This window comes from Neoarius graeffei, chromosome 16, assembly GCF_027579695.1.
Source record: "Neoarius graeffei isolate fNeoGra1 chromosome 16, fNeoGra1.pri, whole genome shotgun sequence".
In the NCBI taxonomy this organism is placed as follows: Eukaryota; Metazoa; Chordata; class Actinopteri; order Siluriformes; family Ariidae; genus Neoarius; species Neoarius graeffei.
The window spans coordinates 18,604,513-18,629,336 of record NC_083584.1 but is presented as its reverse complement, the minus strand read 5'-3'; the positions used below and the strand labels follow the sequence as shown (position 1 = coordinate 18,629,336).

At 38.4% G+C, this 24,824-nt stretch overlaps 1 protein-coding gene across 4 annotated transcripts in view; it reads right to left on the bottom strand.

Moving 5' to 3' along the window:
- The window catches only part of LOC132900482 (hemicentin-2-like), a 96,745-nt gene that overhangs the window by 53,437 nt on the left and 18,484 nt on the right, over positions 1–24,824 (bottom strand). For all 4 annotated transcript variants that reach the window (XM_060942595.1, XM_060942594.1, XM_060942596.1 and 1 more), the window contains exons 5-9: positions 23,685–23,912; positions 21,099–21,362; positions 4,610–4,873; positions 4,167–4,484; positions 3,783–4,016 (exon numbers count right to left, since the gene is read on the bottom strand). In XM_060942595.1, coding sequence (XP_060798578.1) covers positions 3,783–4,016; positions 4,167–4,484; positions 4,610–4,873; positions 21,099–21,362; positions 23,685–23,912 — 1,308 coding nt within the window. The remainder of the gene's footprint in view (positions 1–3,782; positions 4,017–4,166; positions 4,485–4,609; positions 4,874–21,098; positions 21,363–23,684; positions 23,913–24,824) is intronic.

The window sequence follows — 24,824 nt, the reverse complement described above, 5'->3', positions numbered from 1 at the left end:
AAAAAGCACCTCAACACTCAGGGGTGCGTTTCCCAAAAGCCTCTTAACGCTAAGAGCATCTGAACTAGGAGAGAAAGTGTTCATTGTGAGGCTCGCTCTACCTTTTAGCGATGATGTTTGTGCTACGATGCTTTTGGGAAACTGAACCCAGTTCAGTTAAGCTGCTGTTATTATTTTGAAAGCAGCTCCTGTATGCTTGGAGTATTCGTATTGCCGACACGCACTATGTTGTACGAAGCAATGGTCTAATGGTTAGAGAAGCAGCTTTGGGATCAAAAGGTCACTGGTTCAATTCCCTGGCTGAAGTGCCTCTGAGCAAGGTGCCTAACCCCCAGTTGCTCCCCAGGGGGTATGCTGTACATCGGTCTGGAAAAGGGCATCTGCTAAATGTCATCCTAGATGCCGACGCTCTGTTGTGTTACATATCATACCTCTGGTTGTGGAACACTGGCATGCTGTGTAAAAACACACACTGGCACAGCTATACTGTATGCTGACTCTATTTGGTTCCCTACACTCTCAGAAAATAAAGTACATTATTGTACCTTTAGGGGTACAGCGCCTTGTCACTGAGGCAATACCCTCTCTAAGGTACTTATTTATACCCTTTATATACTGCTTGGGACCATATATGTACCTTTTTGATGATAGAAAGGTACACAGTTACTTGAGGTCTAATAATGAGCCGTAGGGGGTACATTAGTGTAGACTGTACCTTGAAGACAGAAATGGACTCCTCCTATACCCCTATTTCTAACAATGTATAAACAACCAAACCCGGAACATTGACAGATCTCAATATTTTTTACGGCAATATTGCGGAATATCTGTGTAAAAAGGGCTCAAGACAGAAAGAGAAGGCAGAAGTAACGCTGCTTCAATACTCCAACCAGCTTAATTTAACACACATTATCCAGCTAATCAAGGAATATAGTATAGCATAGAACAATATTCTGTGATACGTTGTCATGACAATATCATCAAAATAGTTAAATGATGTATTTTATAATTTATCATTAATAACCAAAAAAGTCATTTCTGAGTCTGCCAAAGAGGGAGAGAGATACAGTGTCACTGCACATTCTACAGTCGACAGTAACTACTTCATGGTGAGAAATCGTGAAGTTCTCACTATATGTTAAACAAATTCAGCTCCAAATCCCTTCGTGCAGCTTTTCCTCCTGTGATAAATCGATATAACTTTCTTTTTGGATTATTGCTTAGTCAGGTCACATACGGCATTCTGCGATCACCAAAAGTCTTCCGAATGAACAAATCTGCAGCCGACGCCATTAAGATGTAAACTGTGCACACCATGCAGACATTATACTTTCCATACTATACCATACAGACTACACTAAGTCATATTATACACACAAAGATGTGCATTGACCACACAGTCCTGCTTAAGTCATTTAAAGCCCAAGGATATTTAACAGTTATTCCATGAAATCGAGTCGTACATGAGCTGATAGCCGATGAGGCACGTAGCACTATGTTGGCTATAAGCCATGTATGATGAGATTAAGTGGAACAACTGTTTTCTTCTATCCACGTTCACTTGATTTTGAGAAACAGAGCATTTTTATTTTTATTTTTCGCAAATTCGATCAATAAAAACTTTATATAAAACGTCCAACAAAATCATTTCCACTTTGAATGTAAACAAACCGGCGAAATGACAGGAGCAATTTGTGAAAAATGTGATGATAATAATTTGAGAAAATAAAAAAGATACGTTCTTATCAAATACTTTCATTCCACATTTTGTTGCTTTTTTTGTATTTTTGGGGGTTTTCTTTTTCTTCTTCTTTAGAGTTTTTTGGAAGTTGGCTAACCAACTTAAAGGTGCATTACTGCCACCGACTGGGCTGGAGTGTGGAACAGGAGATATTGGAGGGGAAAAAAAAACTGTATTCTTTGAGCTATTTCTGTTTCTTTTACATCCTTGATAATTTTTGGCGTTTTGTTTTCTAGTCAAGTTTTTATTTCGTCCTTGGTTGGTTCAGCAACACGCTCCACCATTTTGTTTTTCTCCACTCACGGTATATGAGCTGATTGGCTACTCTACTACAAGGCTATCAGAGCGCACGATTGCTCATATCCAGTGCATGTGGATAGAATAAAACCCATTACAAGCTCAGCTCACATCATCCTTCTGGTACTCCTGAGGATCACTCAAAGTGCAACCTTTACAGGGAATAGTGTCCCAGAGAACATTCTGAACGGTCTACAGATCCGTGCTTTAAAATGCAGATCAAAACAAACTTGTATAAACTGGCCTATTCTTCATTATTCTTCATCAAAGTCTTCAACCTTGTTAAATATATTTTTCATTATTTTTCATTATTATAAAGATGTTTATCACTCATAGGATTGTTTTTCATGAAATTTATATTTATGGCATAACATTATAGCCCTGTCCCTAACATGCCTCAGCCTGTATCAAAATGCACAATGGAAGATAGAAGAAATGTTCACACGCTGCCTGTTCTTCAGAATTCAATTCAAAACCAACAACCTGTGAAGTCATGCTCAAATGGGGAAAGATTTTAAGCCTTGATTACAGTGTGAATGATGTATAGTACCAGTCAAAAGTTTGGACACACCTTCTAACTCAATGGTTTGTCTTTATTTTTTATGAATTAAAAGACTCTTCATGTCTTAAAGTAATGATAGATGTCGTTTCTCTTTACTTAGTTCAGTGGTTCTTGATACAATATGGATTACTACAGTTGTGGAACAGGGCTGTATTTTTAATCTGCGCTTGCAATGCTGGTGCAAATTGTTCCTCTCACTCAGGATCTTTCTACTTTCTTCTTCTTCTTTTCTGATTATTATTCTCCTAACATTTTTAGGATGCTATTTCACCCTCAGTTTTCAACTAATCATCACTAAATTTCCCATGAAGAATACCTCTGGGATGAATTACGTTGCTATGACTTTTGGTGCTGATCTGGATCACCGAACCAGAATGATCCATGAAAAACTGGATTTTTTTCAATCACTTATAACTCTGTCAATTTTCATTATTTTTTCAATCAGTTCTTTTTTATTTCGTTCAGGGTGGCAGGGTGCAACTTTTCCTCACTAAGCGTCATTCTCTAGCTCTCTCTTACCAATCTGGATCTACAGGGTATGGTGACCAGACACAGGGCTGACACATAGAGACAAACAACCATTCACACTCACATTCACACCTATGGTTAATTTGGAGCCACTAATTCGCCTAACCTGCATGTCTTTGGACTGTGGGGGAAACCGGAGCACCTGGAGGAAACCCACGGAGACACGGGGAGAACATGCAAACTCCACACAGAAAGGCCCCCATCAACCACTGGTCTCAAACCCAGAACCTTCTTGCTGTGAGGTGACAGTGCTAACTACACCACTGTGCCGTCTGGTTTGTAACAGCTAGCGCAAATTACTTTGACTTTAGTCACAGTATCTATCTAGTTATTATTTACTGTTTGATTGTCTCATTAAGTCGCATGAAGAAGACAAGAAACTCGTCCACTTTTGATGAGACACACCTGTTAATTGAAAAACGTTCCAGGTGACTACCTCATGAAGCTGGTTAAGATAATGCCAATAGTGTGTAAAGTGTCATCAAGGTAAACGCTGGATACTCTGAAAAATCTAAAACATCACACGTCATAGTTTTGTTCTACAATGTAGAAAATACTCCAAATCCAGAAAAACCTCTGAATGAGTAGTAGGGATGTACAAACTTTTGACTGGTACTGTATGATAAGGGTTGGAGTAAATTAAAGTATTATTACCTTCCAGGACTACATTGACCTCTCTGGTGTCATTCCCAAGAGAATTGCTTGCGATGCAGGTATATTTGCCAGAGGCCTCTTCTACTATCAGGTTTCCACCTTCTATTCTATTGTTGTTGAAGATCCATGTGATAGTAGGCTCTGGATACCCACTGGCCTCACAAATGAGGGTCTGCGGATAGCCGCGAAACACTGGAACCTGCCGCGGCAATTTTTCTTTTATAACTGGTATGGCTAGGGCAGAGGAGCAAAGGAAAAGAAAACAACAGCAACAACATGAATGCAGTTGCATATGGATGGTAGTGTGAATCATCTCAACCTTCTTTCTGAACTTTGGTCTGCTCAGAACATATATGAGATCCTTTTCTATGAATCATTACTTACAATGAACAGTTCTGTTGAGAGGCTCTGATTTCACTTGTATAAGTTTTTGTCCCAGTTTCAGCTCTGCTTCACAACTGAGCTGGATTTCCGTATCGTTTCTGTTTGGCGAGATCTTGAGCATTGTAGTTATATTCGCTGGGTTCTTCTCATCAAATCTTTCACTTTTCACTAAATTTTGTCCGTTGTACCAGTTCACCGTGAGGAACTGAACAGGAGCAACATTCTGAATATCACACAGGAGTGTATAACTATTGCCTTCCTTCATCGGCTCTGCCTCTGCGAGACCCAAGGTCCTGATGGACACCTGGTCTGGACACTCTGAAAGAGAATATTAAAATGATGATATCTATGGCAAATAAACTGTGCATGATGACATGCGAGTTGTATTAAAAAGTAATAAAGTACATAATGGACTAAAATATCACAAAAAAATCCACCCTTACTGTAAATGGTAATATTTAAGTCTTTTTGACAATCATCAAGTCCCACAAACTGTCCATGGCACGATGCTTTTCCATTCCAGCCCAAGACTTCTATCAACAAGGTCGAGTTCATTAACAAAGTGCTCACATTATACACATTGTTTGAAATTTTCCAGCTCAAGTTTTCAGTAGACGCAGATGAATCACATGTCACGTTGACAGTTCCGCCTTTCTCCAACTCTATAAATTGCGGGCGGAGAGAAAGTGGACACGTAGCCTTTGCACCTGCATTTAAAAAAAGACCAAAAATTATATTTATATATTACAACCTGGATTTTTTTTCTTCAGTTTCCCTGTCTGGGTTTTACACAAACACACAGAACATGAGCTCAGTGATAAAGCATGCCAGACACAGGAAGGAAACCCCACTTACACCAAGAAAAAACTTGGCTCCAGAGCTTCCTTTACATTCTTAGCTGAAATAAAAGCCCTGCACTGCTCACACCAAGACAATGACTGTATGCACTTAAGCGTGTGTATTAAATATTGGAGTTTATAAGAATTTTTCAGCAATGGTAAACACTATATATGCGCATTCAATATTTTCATTCTGTCCACAAATCCTATAAATCTCTTGAGTAAAAAAAATAAATAAATTTAAAAAAAAGTTTTTCATGCTATTCAGACAAATACGTATATGACGTGGTCAATACCAGACAGTAAACTCCCATACACTGAACAGATCTTTACAAATATGCCTCCATTCAACTATTTATTCTCCTACATATATCTGTAATGCAATAAAATGCATGTTAAAGATAAATCATTTCTATAAATGTGTTGCCGTGATCATATTTTACATGATTAATTAATATCAAAGACAAAACCCATGTTTCCTATAATTTCCTATCTCCTAAGATACATAGAAGAAGTCCTATCTCTAAATGACTTCTTCTAAAGGACTTGCGCGACCATTCACAAATGGGATGGAAAAAATTATATTCATAACATCACAACCAAATCAAATTTCAACCAACAAGTATGAAGTACCATGAGGTAAAAATGTGAATTTAATTGCATTCAATCTAAACCTTAAAGGAACCTTAAATTTAGCAGTGATGAAGTGTTACTATTAGAGCTGGGACTTGAGCTCATCTAAAACTTAGCCAGATACCAAAAAAGCAACAGGGCAAAGGATTTTGCAAGGGATTAGCATCAGGCTGCCAGGTCCCTCCATTGTGTGTAGCTGTCGATGTTGATTTTAAAAGTAACTCCGTAAATTACAGAGGGAAATGAATACTTAAGTCTGAGTGAAAAATACTATAGCGACCATGCAGTGTGGAAGAAGAGTCTGGAGACAGAAATCTTAGTTTCTAAGTCGTTAGCCTGTGCTACTTGCTCTCCATAGCACTGGCTTGACCGTTTTATTAATTCACGTTTGCTAACACTACTGATGAACGCTACACCAGCTGGAAGGTGACTTCACTGCTGTGCTGATGGTGCCGACTTGCAGTTAAGCTCGTGTTAGCCTTCGAGAAGACCTAGGGCGATACATTTTTGGTCCCTCCCACTATAAATCAAAATCTGATTGATTAATTCATCTGTCACTTCCTACATAAACATACACTGCCATGGCCTTCTGTCCCGGCAATGAAGTCCTAACCAAAAAGTGAGCAGCTCTAAACTCTTCTCAACCTAGAGACAACAAAAAAAATCTCATTGGATAACTCGATTTTAATGTTTTCAGGACAGTAATGCCTTTCATTTCTGAAGCAAATTTGCTAAAAAAAATTAGGCCAAATTAGAAGAGAATAATTATCATGAAATTATGAAAGAATGAGAGAAACTAAATATAACATTTGAAATGCTAATATGTTTGGGCTTTCTCTGAATGCCTAGAAAGCGGCACGGTGGTGTAGTGGTTAGCACTGTTACCTCACAGCAAGAAGGTTCTGGGTTCGAACCTCACAGCCGACAGGGGCCTTTCTGTGTGGAGTTTGCATGTTCTCCCCGTGTCTGCGTGGGTTTCCTCCGGGTGCTCTGGTTTCCCCCACAGTTTAAAGACATGCAGATGTGGTACAATGGGGCCACTGTAATTGGTGCAAGCTGTTGTGGTTTCCCATGCCATGATGTATGTACATATAGATCTTCTTATGGCAAAAGCTAAATAAATTATAAAAAGCCCTGACGGTTCCCCTTTAAAATTTAGTAGTGTATTTAATTTACCTTTAAGACCAGCTCTTAAATTTAGTCGTAACTTTAAGTACCTTGACTGAACTTTTTAAATTCATTAAATATACTAGTAACTTTAAAACCCTTTATTGGTATTCTTATAAGGAGTAGTGACACATTTAAAGTATGTTTAAATGTTAAATTTAGTAACTTTACGTGACAAATATTCTTTTTAACAGCATTTTGTTAACTTTAATAAATCATGGAAAGTCACTTAAAGTTATACTAAAATAATTCTTAAAGTTATAAGTAAATACACTGAAATTTAGCATTTCGTAAACTTTTAGGATACTTTCAGAATATATGAAAGCTGTTAATTTGTCTGCATGTAGAACTCAAAGACAACAGTGTTGATGAACCAACAAGTCTCATCCTCCTTATTACTAATCTGTATGCCAGAAATAAGCTTAAAATATACTTAGTGCTGGGTATGACTTTAAATTGCAACCAGTGGTGAATCTCAGGTCCGGGAGGACTTGATTACTGGGGCAAGTGGAGTTACCCCTTAAATCACCATTGCTCCCAAGTCCGTTCTGACCTGGAGTAGTAGCACCTGCCTGGGTTCCAGCTATGGGTTCAATAGTACATCACCAATAAGGTGCTGGCAGCAGGGCGCTTTTCGGTGCAATGTGGCAGATGAACCCAACAGATCATCTGGTGGTGCACCATTGATCACGTAGAAGAGCCACACAAATGGCCAATGGATGGCATCATTCGGCAAGTCAGTTGTCACTACGGGGCAACTTCCATATCCGTCAAGCCTGTGGCACTTTTGTGCACCACTTGGCATCAGGTCTGGAGGTCTAGAGAGACAACACGATGGGCGCATGACATTGTTTGTCTTAGCTTACCATGCAAGGTGCTTTGTTAGGAGAGGAGAATAGTATACGAGAGCTCATGAGGCCAGGCATCCCATCGCGGCTCGACTGGGCTGTTTGTTCTGCCGCTGCGGGTGGCTCTGTCGCTCTGGTGCAAGCCTCATGGCCCATCTGTGTTTCTGTGCATCCTAATGAAGCAGTTATCATCGCTAGCGATGGACAGCCGATGATGAAAATTTACTTAAAATGTTATATATGTATCACTTTTGAAATAGAAAAACTGTTCCAGACATTTGACCTTCGTGTGATCTGGACCCTGTTTGGATCAATTCCAAAGTGTAGTCCATTCATTTATTGTTACAATGATAATTTCAGATAACTCCTACAACAATTCAGCTACTCTTTCTTGAAATACTGTGCTAAAGAGAAGCTTAGATTGGATGCACAGACGACCTGAAAACATAATGCTTCTATCATGTAGTGGTATTAAAACAAGACATGGTTCCTTTTCACAGTCTTCAGCTTCTTCTAGACATACGAGCAAGAAATGCTATCAATTTTTATCAGCTAGACAAATTGACAAATGCTGCAATAATTACAAAAAAACAACATATACTGTATATCTTTAAATGACATACAAACCTTGATTCTGTATTCAATTCCAAAATGAATCTATGGTCACTACCAGATGTCCCAATAATAGTTTGATTTGCTTCTGTTATTACACTATAATTGTGTTAACAGCAGAAGAAATAATTGGTTACAACCGTTGCAATGCTCTCATACCCCTTTTTGACCAACAGGGAACGGGTTCTTGACCCAGTTCCATTCAGGATTCTTTGTTTGCTGGTGCCAGCTTGGTACCAGCCCATGTTTTCACCAGTTTTGAGCAGAAACATTGTAATCAAGGATGAGTCATGAACAGAGGGTGTTGCATCATGCACAACAGAAGTAAACAGTAGTAGCAAGATGGCGGTGCGAATTGATTAACCCAGGGCTTTTCAAAGTGTGGGGTGCCCCCCCGGGGGATGCCAGAGTTCTTCAGGGGGGGCGCAACGTGAGGAAAAATAAACCAGAATAAGTTACTATTGCGGGCATTTAGCGAACTTCAGCTAGCCTTTACCAGGGACAAAATGGATGGATTTTTAGTACCTAAAGCTACAGTGAGTGAGGAGACAGAGTCTGGGCCAAGCAAAAAAAACAGAGCCTCCAGGATGTTGCGATTTGCAACTTCAACGCAAATTCAACCAATCCCCGCGAATTCAGGGCGGTGTTACAATTATATCCAATCACCGCAACTTTCCCGCAAATTTGACCAATCGTTGGCGTCGTCTTGAGGTGACGTCAACAAACTACCTTCTGCCTTACTTCCGTGTATATGTTCAAGAGAAGCAGCATGTGCGCAGTGTTGCCAGATTGGGCAGTTTCAAGTGCATTTTGGCGGGTTTTGAACATATTTTGGACTGGAAAACATCAGCAGTATCTGGCAACATTGCATGATGTGCGAGTCAGTGTTTATATAGGCTTAAACTCTGTTACTGAAAGTGTGTTATGTTTACAGTGAAGGACTGTGTGCACTTTACATTTTTTTTTTTTACTTACAAGAAATTAATGGATGCTGGCCAACATTTTTGCCAAAATGGTATTTTATTTTCCATTGTTTAGGCAGCTTCAGCATCATACTGTGAGATTCTGTTCAAATTGTTTTTTTTTTCTTCTATGAAGCCTGAGCCATTTATTTTATTAGTTTATAATTATTGTTTAATTTAGTCTTCAGGAGAGACTGCCTGCACACAGTACTAGTATTAATAGTTTTTTTTTTCTTACATGAAAGCTGAGGCATTTATATTATATTTGAAGGTAACTTCATGTTGTGCTGTGAGGTTCTCTGCACTTTAACTTTTGAACCAACAGGTGCATTTGGATAAGTAAAGCCTATTTTTCTGCATTTTTGTAGTCCTGGTAATCTTTTATATTGGTAAAGTTGTTTATAGGACCATTTCTCAGTGTCTTTGTTTTTTTTTTATCAATAGTTTTTCAGTAATAACTTAATATTTAACATATCACTCAATTTTAATCACAAAAAGAGAAAATCGCAACAATTTCTCGCAACTTTCACTTCCTCCCGCAATGTAATCGCAACAAAAACCTAAAAAACACTGCAACTTTCATCGCAATTTTTTGGAAACCCCCCGCAACATCAGACATTTTAGCCCGCAACAATCACAAAAAAAGCCTGCGGAATCCTGGGGGGACTGAAAAAAGAAGGAAGTATGACCACGATTATTTAAAGTTTGGATTTTCATGGACTGGATCTGAAGATGCTCCACTGCCACAGTGTGTTGTCTGCCAAGAGGTGCTAGCTAACGATGCTATGAGATGTTTAAAATGTGTAAAACAAGATGTTTTAAAAAGCACAGATGTTTAAAATGTGAAAAATAAAAAAAAAAAAATGTGTACAACAACCATTTTTTAAAAATACGAATGTAACATTAAGTATAGCAACAGCAAAAATTGTAAGGGGGCGCTGTTGTTTATTTGCTCTCTGAGGGGGGGCTGACTCTCCAACACTTTGAAAACCCCTGGATTAACCTGCAAGCTTTTCTGTTATTGCAGATATTTGTTTTCATTCCATTGTTTAAAAATATGTATCCTTTTCCATTATATTTCCTATTGCTGTACTCTGCTTCCTCTCCAAACTTATGACACAGACAATGGATGCCATTATGGTTCACGCGGGAAAATCCAGCTATATTTTAATTCCAGCTGGGAAACAACTTTTCAGGTTCCGAACCAATTTATTTTTGGTTGGGTCAAAATTTGGTGTGTGAATCAAAATGAAAGGGGCATCAGAAACAAATCTACCAACCGTACTTTGGTGTACAACTATAGAACCATTAAAGCTACATGTTTTAATCTTTAATCTAAAATACTTTTGTGTTCAATTTCAAAATGAATTGATGGCCACTGACTGATGCCAAAAGGAAAGATCATGTATAGTTGGATCTCCTTTAGTTATTATACTATAATTAACAGTTATTCCACAACACTGAGTCATACATGAGCTGATAGCCGACGAGGCACGTAGCACCGAGTTGGCGATAAGCCATGTACGACGAAATTGAGTGGAATAACTGTTTTATTCTATCCACGTTCACTGGATTTTCAGAAACAGAGCATTTTTATTCTTAACTTTTGCAAATTCGATCAATAAAAACTTTACACAAAACGTCCGACAAAATAATTTCCGCTTAGAATGTAAATAACCTGGAGAAACGACAGGAGCAATTTGTAAAAAATGCGATAATAATAATTCTTGAAAAAAAAGATACGTTCTTACCATCAAATACTTTCATTCCATATTTTGTTGCTTTTTTGTATTTTTTTAGGGGTTTGTTTTCGAGTGGAATTTTTATTTCGTCCTCGGTTGGTTCAACAACACGTTCCGCCATTTTGTTTTTCTCGACTCATGGTATATGAGCTGATATCCCAGTAGTAGAGTAGCCAATCAGAGCGTGCGATTGCTCATATCCAGTGAATATGGAAAGAATAATTATGTTTACAGCATAAGAAACAAGGGTTATAACTGCACCAGTGGCAACAAAGGTAAAATACTGTATTTTTCTTCATTACTGGGGTACCTTTCATCACTTTACTGTGTATCTTTTACCTAAGAAGATATCTTTGATGTAGCTTTAAGGTACATCAATGGTCCTTGAGGTCCAGTTATGTACCTTGAATAATTTTTCAAGATATACTCTGTACTTCATGTTTTTAACCCTGACCTTAAAGATACTTTTCAGAAGCTTTCAGAACAAAGAGAGATGTGTTGCTATTGAAAAATAAATAAATAAATAAATAAGAGTACTTTATGGGACGTGGGCAGGAAGACATTCCTGTCACCACTATCATAATGATTTATGTACAGCTGTTTCCAACCTAACATCGATTTAACAAGACGCCGTGGGAGGTTTAAGAGCTGCTTTCTAAAGAACGGGACATAAAAATAGACATCGGATGAGTCTTTATGACTTGTGCACCAATTGCAATTCGTTTATAGAGAAACGAGCATGAAACATTTCTGTTTCAACTGTTACAACCGTACTGCGGGTCACACCCATTACTTCTCAAAATCTTGCAAAAACAAAACAATGACAATGCATAAATAGCTAATCTTGAAATAACTACACGACTGGACGAATTCCAGTTTAGAAACAAAAATAATGTTAGAATATATATATATTTGGGGTTTTTTCCCTACAACTTTTTTTTTCTTTCTTCTTTTCACAAATATCTCTAGCAGGAAAGCGCTTTAATGCACAATGAGAAGCAATGAGCTTGGAAATGGATGAAGAAAAAATGTATAATGTTGTTGTGTTAAGCATGTCCTGACCTTTTTCTCAAAGTCCATTAGTGGTCTTTAAGGTATAAATAATTGGGCACTTAAAGTGTACTTAAAGCTACGCTATGCTCACTTTTCCAGGTGAAAGTTACACACTGAAGGTATTGAACATGTACTCTGGTGGTTCCAGTCTATGGACAAGAAAAAAGTGCACTTTGTCTCTGAGAATAACTCTTTCTTCATCATTAAAAGCTTAATTTAATACATCAGTGGGTTCATAAACCTTTACTTTGGTGTAAGAGTCAAAGAACCTACTTCTAGATGAGAATTTGACACCTAACAACCTACATACCAAAGTTAAAGTTAGTGTAAGTACATAAGTACCACATGGTGTTGTGTTCCAGGCCTGATCCGTTTCTAACGCCATTGAATTTCACTGCAGAGGAATGACTTTAAAGGCTTTTCTTAAACATTTAGAGCAGGTTTTGAGCTAGGACAAACTTTTACACACACACACACACACACACACACACACACACACACACCACCAGAGAGAGAGAGAGAGAGAGAGAGAGAGAGAGAGAAATAAAGTTGCCCACCGCTGAGTTCAGAGCGCAGCGTCAGCAGATCCAGAATGATCCATGTGTAAAAGATCCACTCCCTGAACAGGGTGGCCATTTCCACCACAACTTAACTTCACTCTCTTTCCCTGAAGTCGCCTGGAAATTTCTGTGCTTTTTGACTTGCTCAGATGTTATACACTGTAGCACGGTCTTGTGAGGAGAAAATCCACCCTGAGCCTGAACAGCTTCCACTCTGGGACCTTACACAGGGTTGCCAAGTTGTGTTAGCTTTTAACCCTGACAACTGTATGAATCACGAACATAGCCTACTATACTACTACTACTACAGTACTACCTCACCCATTCAGGTGAGATCCACAGCCTTTGGCAACCCTACCAACAGGAAGAACCCCCTCCCTTATTTAAAAAGTACCCCTGGACATGTAATTTTAAACCAGGGCTATTCATCTAAAGTATGTGAAGGTCCAGCTACTTTAGACTCAAGACCCGAATATCATGATTGTAAGCCTACAGTTGCCTTTTAATCTTTTAATGCCTCACCACTAGTCAGTACTTTGTCAGTACATAAGACAATTTAAAGTCTTTATGTTTTAGCACTTCTGATGAGCGCCACTAGAAATAAAGCTGTGCACGTGACTGTTAATATTTTAATTGTTCCAGCCCATTATTTAGAAACATACCATACACTCACTGGCCACTTTATTAGGAGCGCCCATACACCTACTGTTTCATGCAGTTATCATGATCAGTAACCAGACGATCCCTTGACAGCAGCACGGTGCATAAAATCACGCAGATACAAATCAAGAGCTTCAGTTTATTAATGTTCACTTCAAACATCAGAATGGGAAAAATTGTGATCGCAAAGCGTAACTTTTACTGTGGCATGGGTGTTGGTTTGAGCCAGATGGACTGGTTTGAGTAATTCAGAAACTGCTGAACTCCTGGGGTTTTCACGCACAACAGTCTGTAGAGTCGACACAGAATGGTGCGAAAAACAAAAAACATCATCGAGTGAGGGAGGGACAGCTCTGTGGGTGAAAACCAGTGTTGTAGTCAAGTCACTAAACCTTGAGTCTGAGTCCAGTCTCAAGTCCTCAGTGTTCAAGTCCGAGTCAAGTCCAAGTCATTAAAAAAAATTTCGAGTCGAGTCCGAGTCAAGTCCCAGAACAAGACTCCAACTGCACCATTTGACGGTGGCCGTTTTAGCACCATTAACATTAGTTTATATTAGAGATGGTTGGGAGATGGATGTAAGAACAGAAGGTGTGTTTATTAATACAAGTGAACAATCCAGAACAGCAGGCAACATCGTAAAACAGTGAAACAGGCAACAGGTCGAGTGAGGCACAAACAGGCTATCGTAGACTCGGCAGAATCAAAGACGAGAAACAGGAAATCAGGGATCAGGAAACCAAACAAGGAAATAAGGCTCAGTAATGTGTCAGCAATGCAACTCGATACTTCACAAAGTAAGTTCGTTTTCAGAGTTTTATACTGGCGCACTGATTGCACCTTAATCCTGCGCAGGTACAAGTAATTTATAGTGTGCGCATGAGAGTCCGCTTGGCGCGCGCGCTGTCCGGTGCACACCCAAAAGTCTATCTGATGCATGCACCAAGGCACGCAGGTGTGATACTCTTACATGAAATTAGTACAAAAATTAATGCAGATATAAACATCTTATGCCAAATTATTATGGCATGTTACAAAAAATAAAGAAAAAATCCAAGTCCTCATCTCCAATTTACGAGTCCGAATGCAGTTAATGCACGAGTCCGAGTCCGAGTCCAAGTCATCAGTGCTCAAGTCCAAGTCAAGTCATGAGTCCTTAAAATTAGGGCACGAGTTGGACTCGAGTACAACAAGCCTGGTGGAAACAAACGCCTTGCTGACAAAAGAGGCCAGAGGAAAATGGCCAGATTGGTTCGAGCTTTTTTGCCAGGAAGGATATAGTAACTCATAGCAACTCTTTACAACCATGGTGAGCAGAAAAGCATCTCAGCATGCAACAGAAAAAAGAAGACCACATTGGAACCCAATGTGGAACTCCTGCAGCCAAGAACAGGAATCAATCAATCAATCAATCAATCAATCAATCAATCAATCAATCAATCAATCAATCAATCAATCTATCAGGGCTCAAAATTCGCGGTGGTCCGGTCGCCTGAGGCAACTTAATTTGTCATTTGCCCAGCCCGGCTGGCTAGTTGAAAATAAAAAATATATATGAAGCGAAGATTCAGACACATCGTCAACTAAAGCCACCACATATTAAGCGTGTGCCGTGTCTGTGTTAATTGATGTGTTTATCGGCAGGACGGAAAATACCGAAGAATTCCGAATCATATCGTGTACGAGTCAGGCTGTCGTTTTTTTCACTACTGTGCATGCATATAACGCATCTCATTGAATATCGCGGTAATCACGTGTAGTATTGGACCAGGTGGGTGGAGCACAGAAGCACGGCAGGCCAGAACTGAGTTCTCAATGAACTATTTATTGCTAGCTTTTCAGCCTTTTATCACTTCCCAGCCGCACGCGCACACACACACACACACACACACACACACACACACACACACACACACACGTTCTGGTTGGGGAGAGAGAGCTCCCTTTCTCTGCTCTCCTCTCCTTTTAAAGGGTGTGGTCACCGGAGAAGACACACAAACACAGGTTAATCCCCATCAGGTGCAATGATTCCACCACTTACCTTCCCTGACTCCATCCTCCATTCACAGACCAACGCTTGGCCACGCCCCCGCTGCCACATCACGTTATCAAATTCAGTAGATGTGGCCACATTATCGCCCATTTAAACACGTGTGTTTTTTTGTTGTTTACATCTACATCTGCCAAAGCTACATTGCGATGTAGAATTTTCTGAAAGGTGTACAGAAACCGCCAGAGACGGGGACACAGCGACCTCGGTCTGAAGAGGAGAAACGACAAAGGACTTATAAGCAAACGTGGGAGCAGGGTAGGCCTTGGCTGCGATACGATTTTTATGGAATAATTAATTTTTTTCAAGTTGATTCCGAATCAATATGAAGCTCCTAATGCTTTCTCTCTCATAAATGGTTAAATACAGAAAGCATGTTGGACATATTTTGGGTGCTATAGTCATGATAGTAAGTATATTTGTTTTCAATACTCATACACCAAGTTGCCAAGTTTTCCAATATATTATTATTTGTTGATATTATATTATGGTGCTCTGTGTTGTTCTCATTTATGTATTTAACAACAGTATCAAAATACTCGGGTCTTGAAATAAATGCACATTAGTCATGAACAATGGTAACTACTCTCGTTTGCGTTATTTTTGACAGAAGTAAAATTCATACATGAACAAATTTTGGCTAGTTGATTTTCTGTTTGGCGAGTTACTTTGGAAGGTAACTAGTCCGGCTGGCTGGTGAAAAAATATATGAATTTCTAGGCCTGTATATATATATATATATATATATATATATATATATATATATATATATATATATATACACACACACGATAAAGGTATCTGTTTGGCATGCTTGCAAAATTTTTACATGCAAATGTGCACTTTTTCCTTTCATTTTCTCCAGTAAGGAAGCACTTGATTTCATAGGTCTTTGTTTTTGAAATGTTTGAAAATATATCAAACTTGTTTTCAACATTCTGTCTTGTGATTTTGTAAATGCATCACACTCTTGTGTACATACAGTATGAGTAAACTTTAAGAATACCTTAAGGAGTATATTTCCAGGATATAAATAGTAAGCTAAGGTGCCATACCATAAACCTGGGGACCCGGGTTCGATTCCGACCCGAGGTCGTTTCCCGATCCCTCCCCGTCTCTCTCTCCCGCTTATTTCCTGTCTCTACACTGTCCTGGTGAAAAAAATCTTTAAAAAAAAAGTAATATGCCAAGCAAACTTAAAGTATAACAAGTAAACTAGTGAAATAACCAACGTTTATAACAGTATACTTAAAGTATACAATAATAAACTAAAAATAGGGACTCGAAGTATATAACTAGTACAATGGCAGTATATCGATAAGTGTACTTGTGGTATACTTTAAGCATACGAGAGGGATATACCAAGTACATTGATAGTATATAGATGAGTGTACTTGTTGTATACTTTAAAGTGTACTTTTGCAAACTTAAAATGAACTTTAAAGTATACTTTTATAAACTTGAAATGTTCCAATTTAGTCTGAAAAAGTATTAAATTTGTATACTTTCTAGTACACTAAAAGTACATGGTCTGTAGTATACTTGCTATACTTATACTGAAGCATACTTAATAAAATGAACTTTAAGTATACTACTTTTTGCTAAGGGTAAGTATTTTTAAAAGCGAGTACTTCAGTACTTTAACTTAAGTAAAAATTTGACGGTACAACTTTCACTTGTATCAGAGTAACATTTGACCAGTGGGATCTGTACTTTGACTTAAGTAATGAAGTTGGATACTTTGTCCACCTCTGCTGTTTTGTCTGGATAAATACCTTGACTTGACTTGGCATTGAAACTCCTTGGGAAGAAACACGCACTACTTCTTCTTCCATTTGTCTATAGAAATTCTGCTTCTGCCAAAACCTTGCTTTCTGACCTCTCTCTGGCTTAATGAGATGCCTTGAGATAAATCATTTATCTAAACACATGTGACTAGGGGGCGGCACGGTGGTGTAGTGGTTAGCGCTGTCGCCTCACAACAAGAAGGTCCGGGTTCGAGCCCCGTGGTCCGCGAGGGCCTTTCTGTGCGGAGTTTGCATGTTCTCCCCGTGTCCGCGTGGGTTTCCTCCGGGTGCTCCGGTTTCCCCCACAGTCCAAAGACATGCAGGTTAGGTTAACTGGTGACTCTAAATTGACCGTAGGTGTGAATGTGAGTGTAAATGGTTGTCTGTGTCTATGTGTCAGCCCTGTGATGACCTGGCGACTTGTCCAGGGTGTACCCCGCCTTTCGCCCGTAGTCAGCTGGGATAGGCTCCAGCTTGCCTGCGACCCTGTAGAACAGGATAAAGCGGCTACAGATAATGAGATGAGATGAGACTAGATGATCTAAAACCAGCTACAACAGAGGATCTGTTAACATAGCTGCAGAAGTTCGTGCAAAGCTCAAATATTTTTTTGCAAGTGAAATACAGTTCAGGGTTTGCCAGATGACTCCTGATTTAAACCATTCATATCATTTATACTGTAGAATTCTGTGTTGATTAATTTTCCAAAACAGCATCTCTGATAATGGTTCTGGCTCATTTGAATACTCTAATACAATACTGTTTCAGCTCATTCACAGAGACTTGGTAGACATATGGTCAACACTCCACCTCCAAGTCTAATAACAAATCTATTGTGCAAAATGTATATTTATTGAACAAAGGAAATGTATAATTAACAGTTATTCCACAAAATCGAGTCGTACATGAGCTGATATTCGGCTATAAGCCATGTACGACGAGATTGAGTGGAATAACTGTTTTATTCTCTCCACATTCACTGGATTTTTAGAAACAAAGCAATTTTAATTTTATTTTTTGCAAATTCGATACATAAAAACTTTATACAAGATGTCCGACAAAATCATTTCTGCTTAGAATGTAAACAAACCGGCGAAATGACAGGAGCAGTTTGTGAAAAAAGCGATAATAATAATTCTTGGAAAAAAAAAGATCCATTCTTACCATCAAATACTTTAATTCTACATTTTGTTGCTTTTTTTGTATTTTTTGGGGTTTCATTTTCGAGTAGAATTTTTATTTCATCCTCGATTCAGCAAAACGCTCTGCCATTTTGTTTTCCTCTACTCACGGTATATGAGCTGATATCCTCGTAGTAGAGTAGCCAATCAGAGCATGTGATTGCTCATATCCAGTGAATGCAGATAGAATAATCACTGATATGGTACAGTTTTCTGCCACATGTCTATTTAACATCTATTTTACATTAAGGAAGAAGTATCCAATATCAGTGCCTTGAAACATCAGTACATTTCGACAAAAAGACTTCTCAGAAACATAACAAGCTGCAACTTTTTTCTCATTAGATAGCGATAGATAGAAAACAGAGGCTGCTGAGGGAACTGCTGTTTATAGCTGCTATAACAGAAGTGATAACAGGAACTAACTTGTCTCATGGATATTCCATAACATCAAATGTATTTATAAATTGATTTTTAAAAAAATGACGTCATTCTCTAATAAATACAAATTGCAACTGTTGGTGAATTGCTGTGTTATAAGAAGTATAAAACGTTTTTGCGCCTGCCTTAATTTTTTGACTGAAATTAAAAATAATTTTTAAAAATAACATTTCGAAATGACCTGACACTATTAAATTAAAGTGTTTGTATGTCTGAAACACAAATGTGGTTTCGGTGGCTGTTATATTCATTCTATTTCCCACAAGTGCTCAAGCTTCTGCCAAAAATAAAGACGCCGACAGATGAGATGTGTTTTATGTGTCTATTTTATGTTATTCTATCCACATTCATTGGATATGAGCAATCACATACTCTGATTGACTTCTGTACTACTAGGATATCAGCTGATATACCATAAGTAGAGAAAAACAAAATGTTGGAGCATGTTGCTGAACCAACCGAGGACAAAATAAAAACTTTACTTGAAAACAACACCCCCCCCCCCCAAAAAAAAAGCAACAAAACATGGAAAGAAGTTATTTAATGAGAAGAACGTATCTTTTTAAATTTTCAAGAATTATTATTATTATTATTATTATTATTATTATTATTATTATTATTATTATAGCATTTTTCACAAATTGCCCCTGTCATTTCACTGGTTTGTTTACATTATAAGCAGAAATGATTTTGGACGCTTTGTGTAAAGTTTTTATTTTTCGAATTTGCAAAAAATAAAAATAAAAATGCTCTGTTTCTCAAAATCCAGTGAATGTGGATAGAATAAAAACAGTTATTCCACTCAATCTCGTCGTACATGCCTTATAGCCGACTCGGTGCTATGCACCTTGTCAGCTATCAGCTCATGTACGACTCGATTTTGTGGAACAATTGTCAATTATTCGGATCGCTACTAACTAAGATATAGATACAATATTTTGGTTATTTAAAAATATATTTTGCAGTTGTATTGCTATAAAATTAATCCATGTTGTTAAAAAGTATGAATATAACATGAAGGTTAACTATCTCATCTCATTATCTCTAGCCGCTTCATCTTGTTCTACAGGGTCGCAGGCAAGCTGGAGCCTATCCCAGCTGACTACGGGCAAAAGGCGGGGTACACCCTGGACAAGTCGCCAGGTCATCACAGGGCTGACACAGACAACCATTCACACCTACGGTCAATTTTAGAGTCACCAGTTAACCTAACCTGCATGTCTTTGGGGGAAACCGGAGCACACCCACGCAGACACGGGGAGAACATGCAAACTCTGCACAGAAAGGCCCTCGCCGGCCACGGGACTTGAACCCGGACCTTCTTGCTGTGAGGCGACAGTGCTAACCACTACACCACTGTACCGCCCCAAGGTTAACTATATGTGCCATTTTTAGAACTTGATTGTAAATCGTTTGCTATTTTAACCCTCATCCTACCATGCTATTTTACACCTTAATCTTACCATGTGGGGTCCGTTTGGACCCCAATACTTTTCTTTAAAATTAAAGCTTATAAAGACAAAATCACCAGATAAGTTTTGTTCAGAACATCTTGCATTAATAACAGCAATACACTAAAGGGCCCAAGGCATAAAGAACACACTTAACCTTCATCCTACCAGCCAATTTTACATACACAAACTACCAGGCGGGGTCCGTATGGACCCCAGGAGGGAATACTTTGAAATCAATGCAGTAAGAACCAATTCAATGCAGCAAACAGACATAACTTTATTGAAGAACAAAATCCACTATGGCTGAATATCAATGATGTATTATAAATGCAATAACATTGCAATAATATTGCAATAACTAGCATACATGTAGCAAATTATAGCGCCACAAAAAAAAATTGGCATTATATCCATGATTTTTGCAGCTCATGCAGCTGTAAAACATTCTGGATTACAACTTAGGTCTTTTCTTACAGAATTTAAAACAAAAAAGTAATTGTAAAATAATTTAGGGCTTTTGTTTTGCAGCCTGTGCTTATTGCAGCAGTGGGGTCCACACGGACCCCAAGAAGGAATGCCTTGGTAGTTTCATTATGGAACATAAAAGAAATAAAAGAAGTTAACTTTCAGTGTGCTATTCAATTATAAAATGAAAGACAGATAAACTTTACTCTGGGGTCCGGTTGGACCCCAGTAACAAATTAATTATACCTTCACAATGCAAAAAGCTTATCTTCCGGTGCTTTAGTGTTTTAATTAAGACATAAATTCCAACAAATTCATAAAACGGTGAGGCAGTATGTCACATATTTTTAAAATGGCAAACAAACATATAGGTGCGGGGTCCAGATGGACCCCACTTGGTAGGATGAAGGTTAAACTATTCATTGAATATTTGATCATATTTCGGATACTGTCACATACAGCTAAAAACCTGAAGCCTTACCTTGAACATCAACTCTGACTTTTCGGCTCTTTTTTCCCAGCTCATTGAAGGCAATACATGTGTATGTGCCAATGTTGTCTCCACCAGTCTGGTTTATGTGCAGCAGAGACACGCCATCTTGGTCCTCGATACGTACATTAGGTGCCTGATGGTAGATCCATTTGTATGTGGGCCAAGGATTGGCATTCGAAGAGCACTTGAGCACCACATATTGACCAATAGATACCGATGCATCCTGCAGCTCTGAAATCTCAGAGGGTGGATCTGAGAAAAGAGGAATGTCACAGTAATATAACTTCTCACTCCAGTTACTAGGGTTTACATTATTTTTCGCAATTGAAATTTAACAAATTTCCCAAAATTTTGAGTTGGATAACCAGATGTTTCCACGATAGCTTAGTTAAGCATTTAGTCTCACTGTACTCCAGCTGACTTCAGTGTAATCAGGTGGGTAGCAAAACTGGCAATATTTTAAGGCTGTAACTAACTTTCTACACTTCGAAAAGTGAAAAGGAATTGTTACCTAATATATTTAAACCTAGCTAGCTAATTAGCTAATGTTATCCTAACTGATAGAATGTAAGGACATTCTTTATTTCTGTGTCAATCCTTTTTTAGGCTTTTGCCAATATATATATATATATATATATATATATATATATATATATATATATATATATATATATAAACACGGTAGCACGAAGATATGAAGTTTATCTTTGAGTGATGAATGGATATTTCATGAGTGAGCGAAGCAAACAAGTGAAATATTTTTCAAAACAAGATCAACCTCATAATTTCATGCCACCTTGTAATGTTCCTTATATTATATGGACACATCCACAGAAAAAAAAAGCAACTTAATCAAAAGAATTTTAATTTTGAACTGGTTCGCCAGTTCATTTTGACAACACACATCTAGTCAGCGGGAAAACACTGGGAGTGACGTCATCGGAGTGAAATATCGGTGATTATTATACATACAGGACACTTTTTCGATGGAATAAAAACGTGTTCTATTCCCTTCTAGCAGGTTTCATTTATTTGGTTTGGTAGCATGCAATATTGTTAGCATATCGCTTATCCTTTGTGCATTACGTCACTCTACCCAATGGAGAATGAGTGTTGAATATGGTTTACGATATTGCATGGTTGTCAAGACAACATGACATCACACGTCGGAGACGTAAAACTTCCACGCTAGCGAGCGACTGTGAATTTGTAAACAAACATGGCCATCAGGTTTGCTTCGTTAAATACGGAAGCTTTTCAGAGACTTCTGAAAGTGAAAGACGCGTTGAACACCCGAAAGGAATGTGCATGTATAATAATAATATTGGCTGGCTTTTTTTCGTGGTATATCAGATATATTTCATTCAGCAACTTGTTTTCGACTCATTCAATATCATGCTAGCTGAATGGAATATATCTGATATACCACGGAAAAAAGCCAGCCAATATTATTTAAATATGTCACTCAGAACAGCAATGTATTTCATATGAAAAATGTGAGTTTTTCAACACAAGAAGATAAACTTCATATCTTCAAGCCAACGTGTGATTTTCTTTTAATTATAAAGACACATTCACAAACAAAAAGTACCCACATTTATCACAACAACTTATCGATTTCCTCACAACTGAGGATATTGAAAAATATGTTACTCACTGTCCTGGATATAGTTTGTATGAAAAATACGAGTGGCATAGATAGATAGAAAATCAAAACCTCAACCATTTTCTGGTCATTGTTTTTCAAAATTAAAGGTAGACGGCCTTTCAGATTTTTCAAGTGTAGGTCATAAAAAGAATTTCCCTGACACCCAATTATTTTTGTTGAATGGACCAAAAGCTACTGAATTCAAATCACAGACTTACAATTTTACTTTTTTTTAAAAATAGAACAATTAATGAATTTAGGGCCACATGGCCCTAAATTCACCACTATTTTGTCCTGCTTCACCATGACCCAATTCAAGATACTACATCATGCATCACATGATGGGCTTTCCACGTTCACGCAAGGCATTGTGGGATACAAATTTGAAACAGGAGAGAAAAATAGAGGACGTGAGTGTGCAAATGAAACGTGAAAGCCCGACTACAGTAACGGAAAGCGAGAAGAAAAGACGTCATGTTCTATATGAAGGAAAGGAAACGCAGGACCAAACTAATAAATATCGGCAGTCAGCAAGCACCTCGGTGTGATCAGCTGTTCGTTTAGTGACAGAATGATGTAACTGTCAGTGCACGGTCAAAGGTAAACCTGCGCATGCGCACACGGACTTCCTCTGTCTGCTTGACTGCGCGAAGTGAGTGATTTTCATGTACATTGCTCGGGAATCCCCTCAAATTAAATAACTTTCCAGCCACAGAATGGCCTGATATTTTGTGAGATATTACAGAAATAAACATAAGTCACAATGACCAAATTTCAGAGGGAGCTAAATTTCACCGATTTTATGAAATCGAAAGGCCGTCTAGCTTTAAGTAAAGTTAAAACCTTGTTAAATTCTCTTTTTTTTTCAAGCATTTGTACAAATCTTAAAAAAAAAAGAAAAGAAAAAAAAACAGTTGAACACTTACACCTGACATCAATCTCCAGTGTGTGATAAGTGTTGCTGTTGTTGTTGAATGCTGTTAGGTTGTATTGCCCTGCATGAGTCCTGTACATTGTTCGTGGCATTTCTGCTTCTTCTCCATCTTTATACCAAATCATTCGAAAAGATGGATGACCCACAACTGTGCAGTTGGGTATGAAAGATTCACCCTCTGTGACTGTATAATTGTGTCCACATGAAATTTCTGGTCCATCTGTAGCAAAGAAAAGAAAAAGATGAACATGCCTTGCATAAATATTCACCCCTTTTACTGTTCAACATTTTGTAGTGATACAACCTGGAACTGAAATGCACTTCACTGGGATTATATGCCTTGAATAATTAACAGTTATTCCATGAAATCAAGTCGTACATGAGCCGATAGCTGATGAGGTGCGTAGCTATGGACCCTTTTCACGTGACGTCACGACAAACGCGGCCGCCATTTCGGACATGTACTACCAGTAGTTTACCACAGCCAACATTGAGGAACGGCAGCAAAGAAAGTTTTTACTTTCAGCAAGACTTCCATCATGCCACTATATTGTTGTGCACCTGGATGTAGTAACCATCAACAAACAAGGCAAGGTTTATCATTTTATCGGATCCCAACGGAGAAGATGGATAGCGACCATTAACAGGAAAGATTGGCAGCCCTCGGCATACCAACGCTTGTGTAGTGACCACTTTGTTGGAGGTAAGATGAATAAAATTAGCCAGAAAAGGCATTACATTGCTGTTAACATTCTGTGGCGGCGAGTGTGTAACCAAATAGGTTAAAATAACCCATTGTAATCTCTTTGTTCTTCTGTAGTAGCTATTGTTGACTAGTTAATGTCAACAACATATGTTACTGTAGCAATGTTTACGTTCAGTCATTTGGATGACTGTTAAAACCTTTCAGTCTCAAGTTTTTCCTTTACTGTATTTACTAGTTTACTGTAATTAAGATCCGGCAGCTATTTACACCGGATCCAGTGTAAATAGCTGCCAGAGCCAACGTCCGAGGTTCCGGAGCGCGCTCCGGCTTGCTCCCCCTCAAATTAAGCAGCGCGCTCCGGCTTGCTCCCGGAGTGCTCCGGCCAAGGTTCCGGAGCGTGCTCCGGCTTGCTCCCGGAGTGCTCCG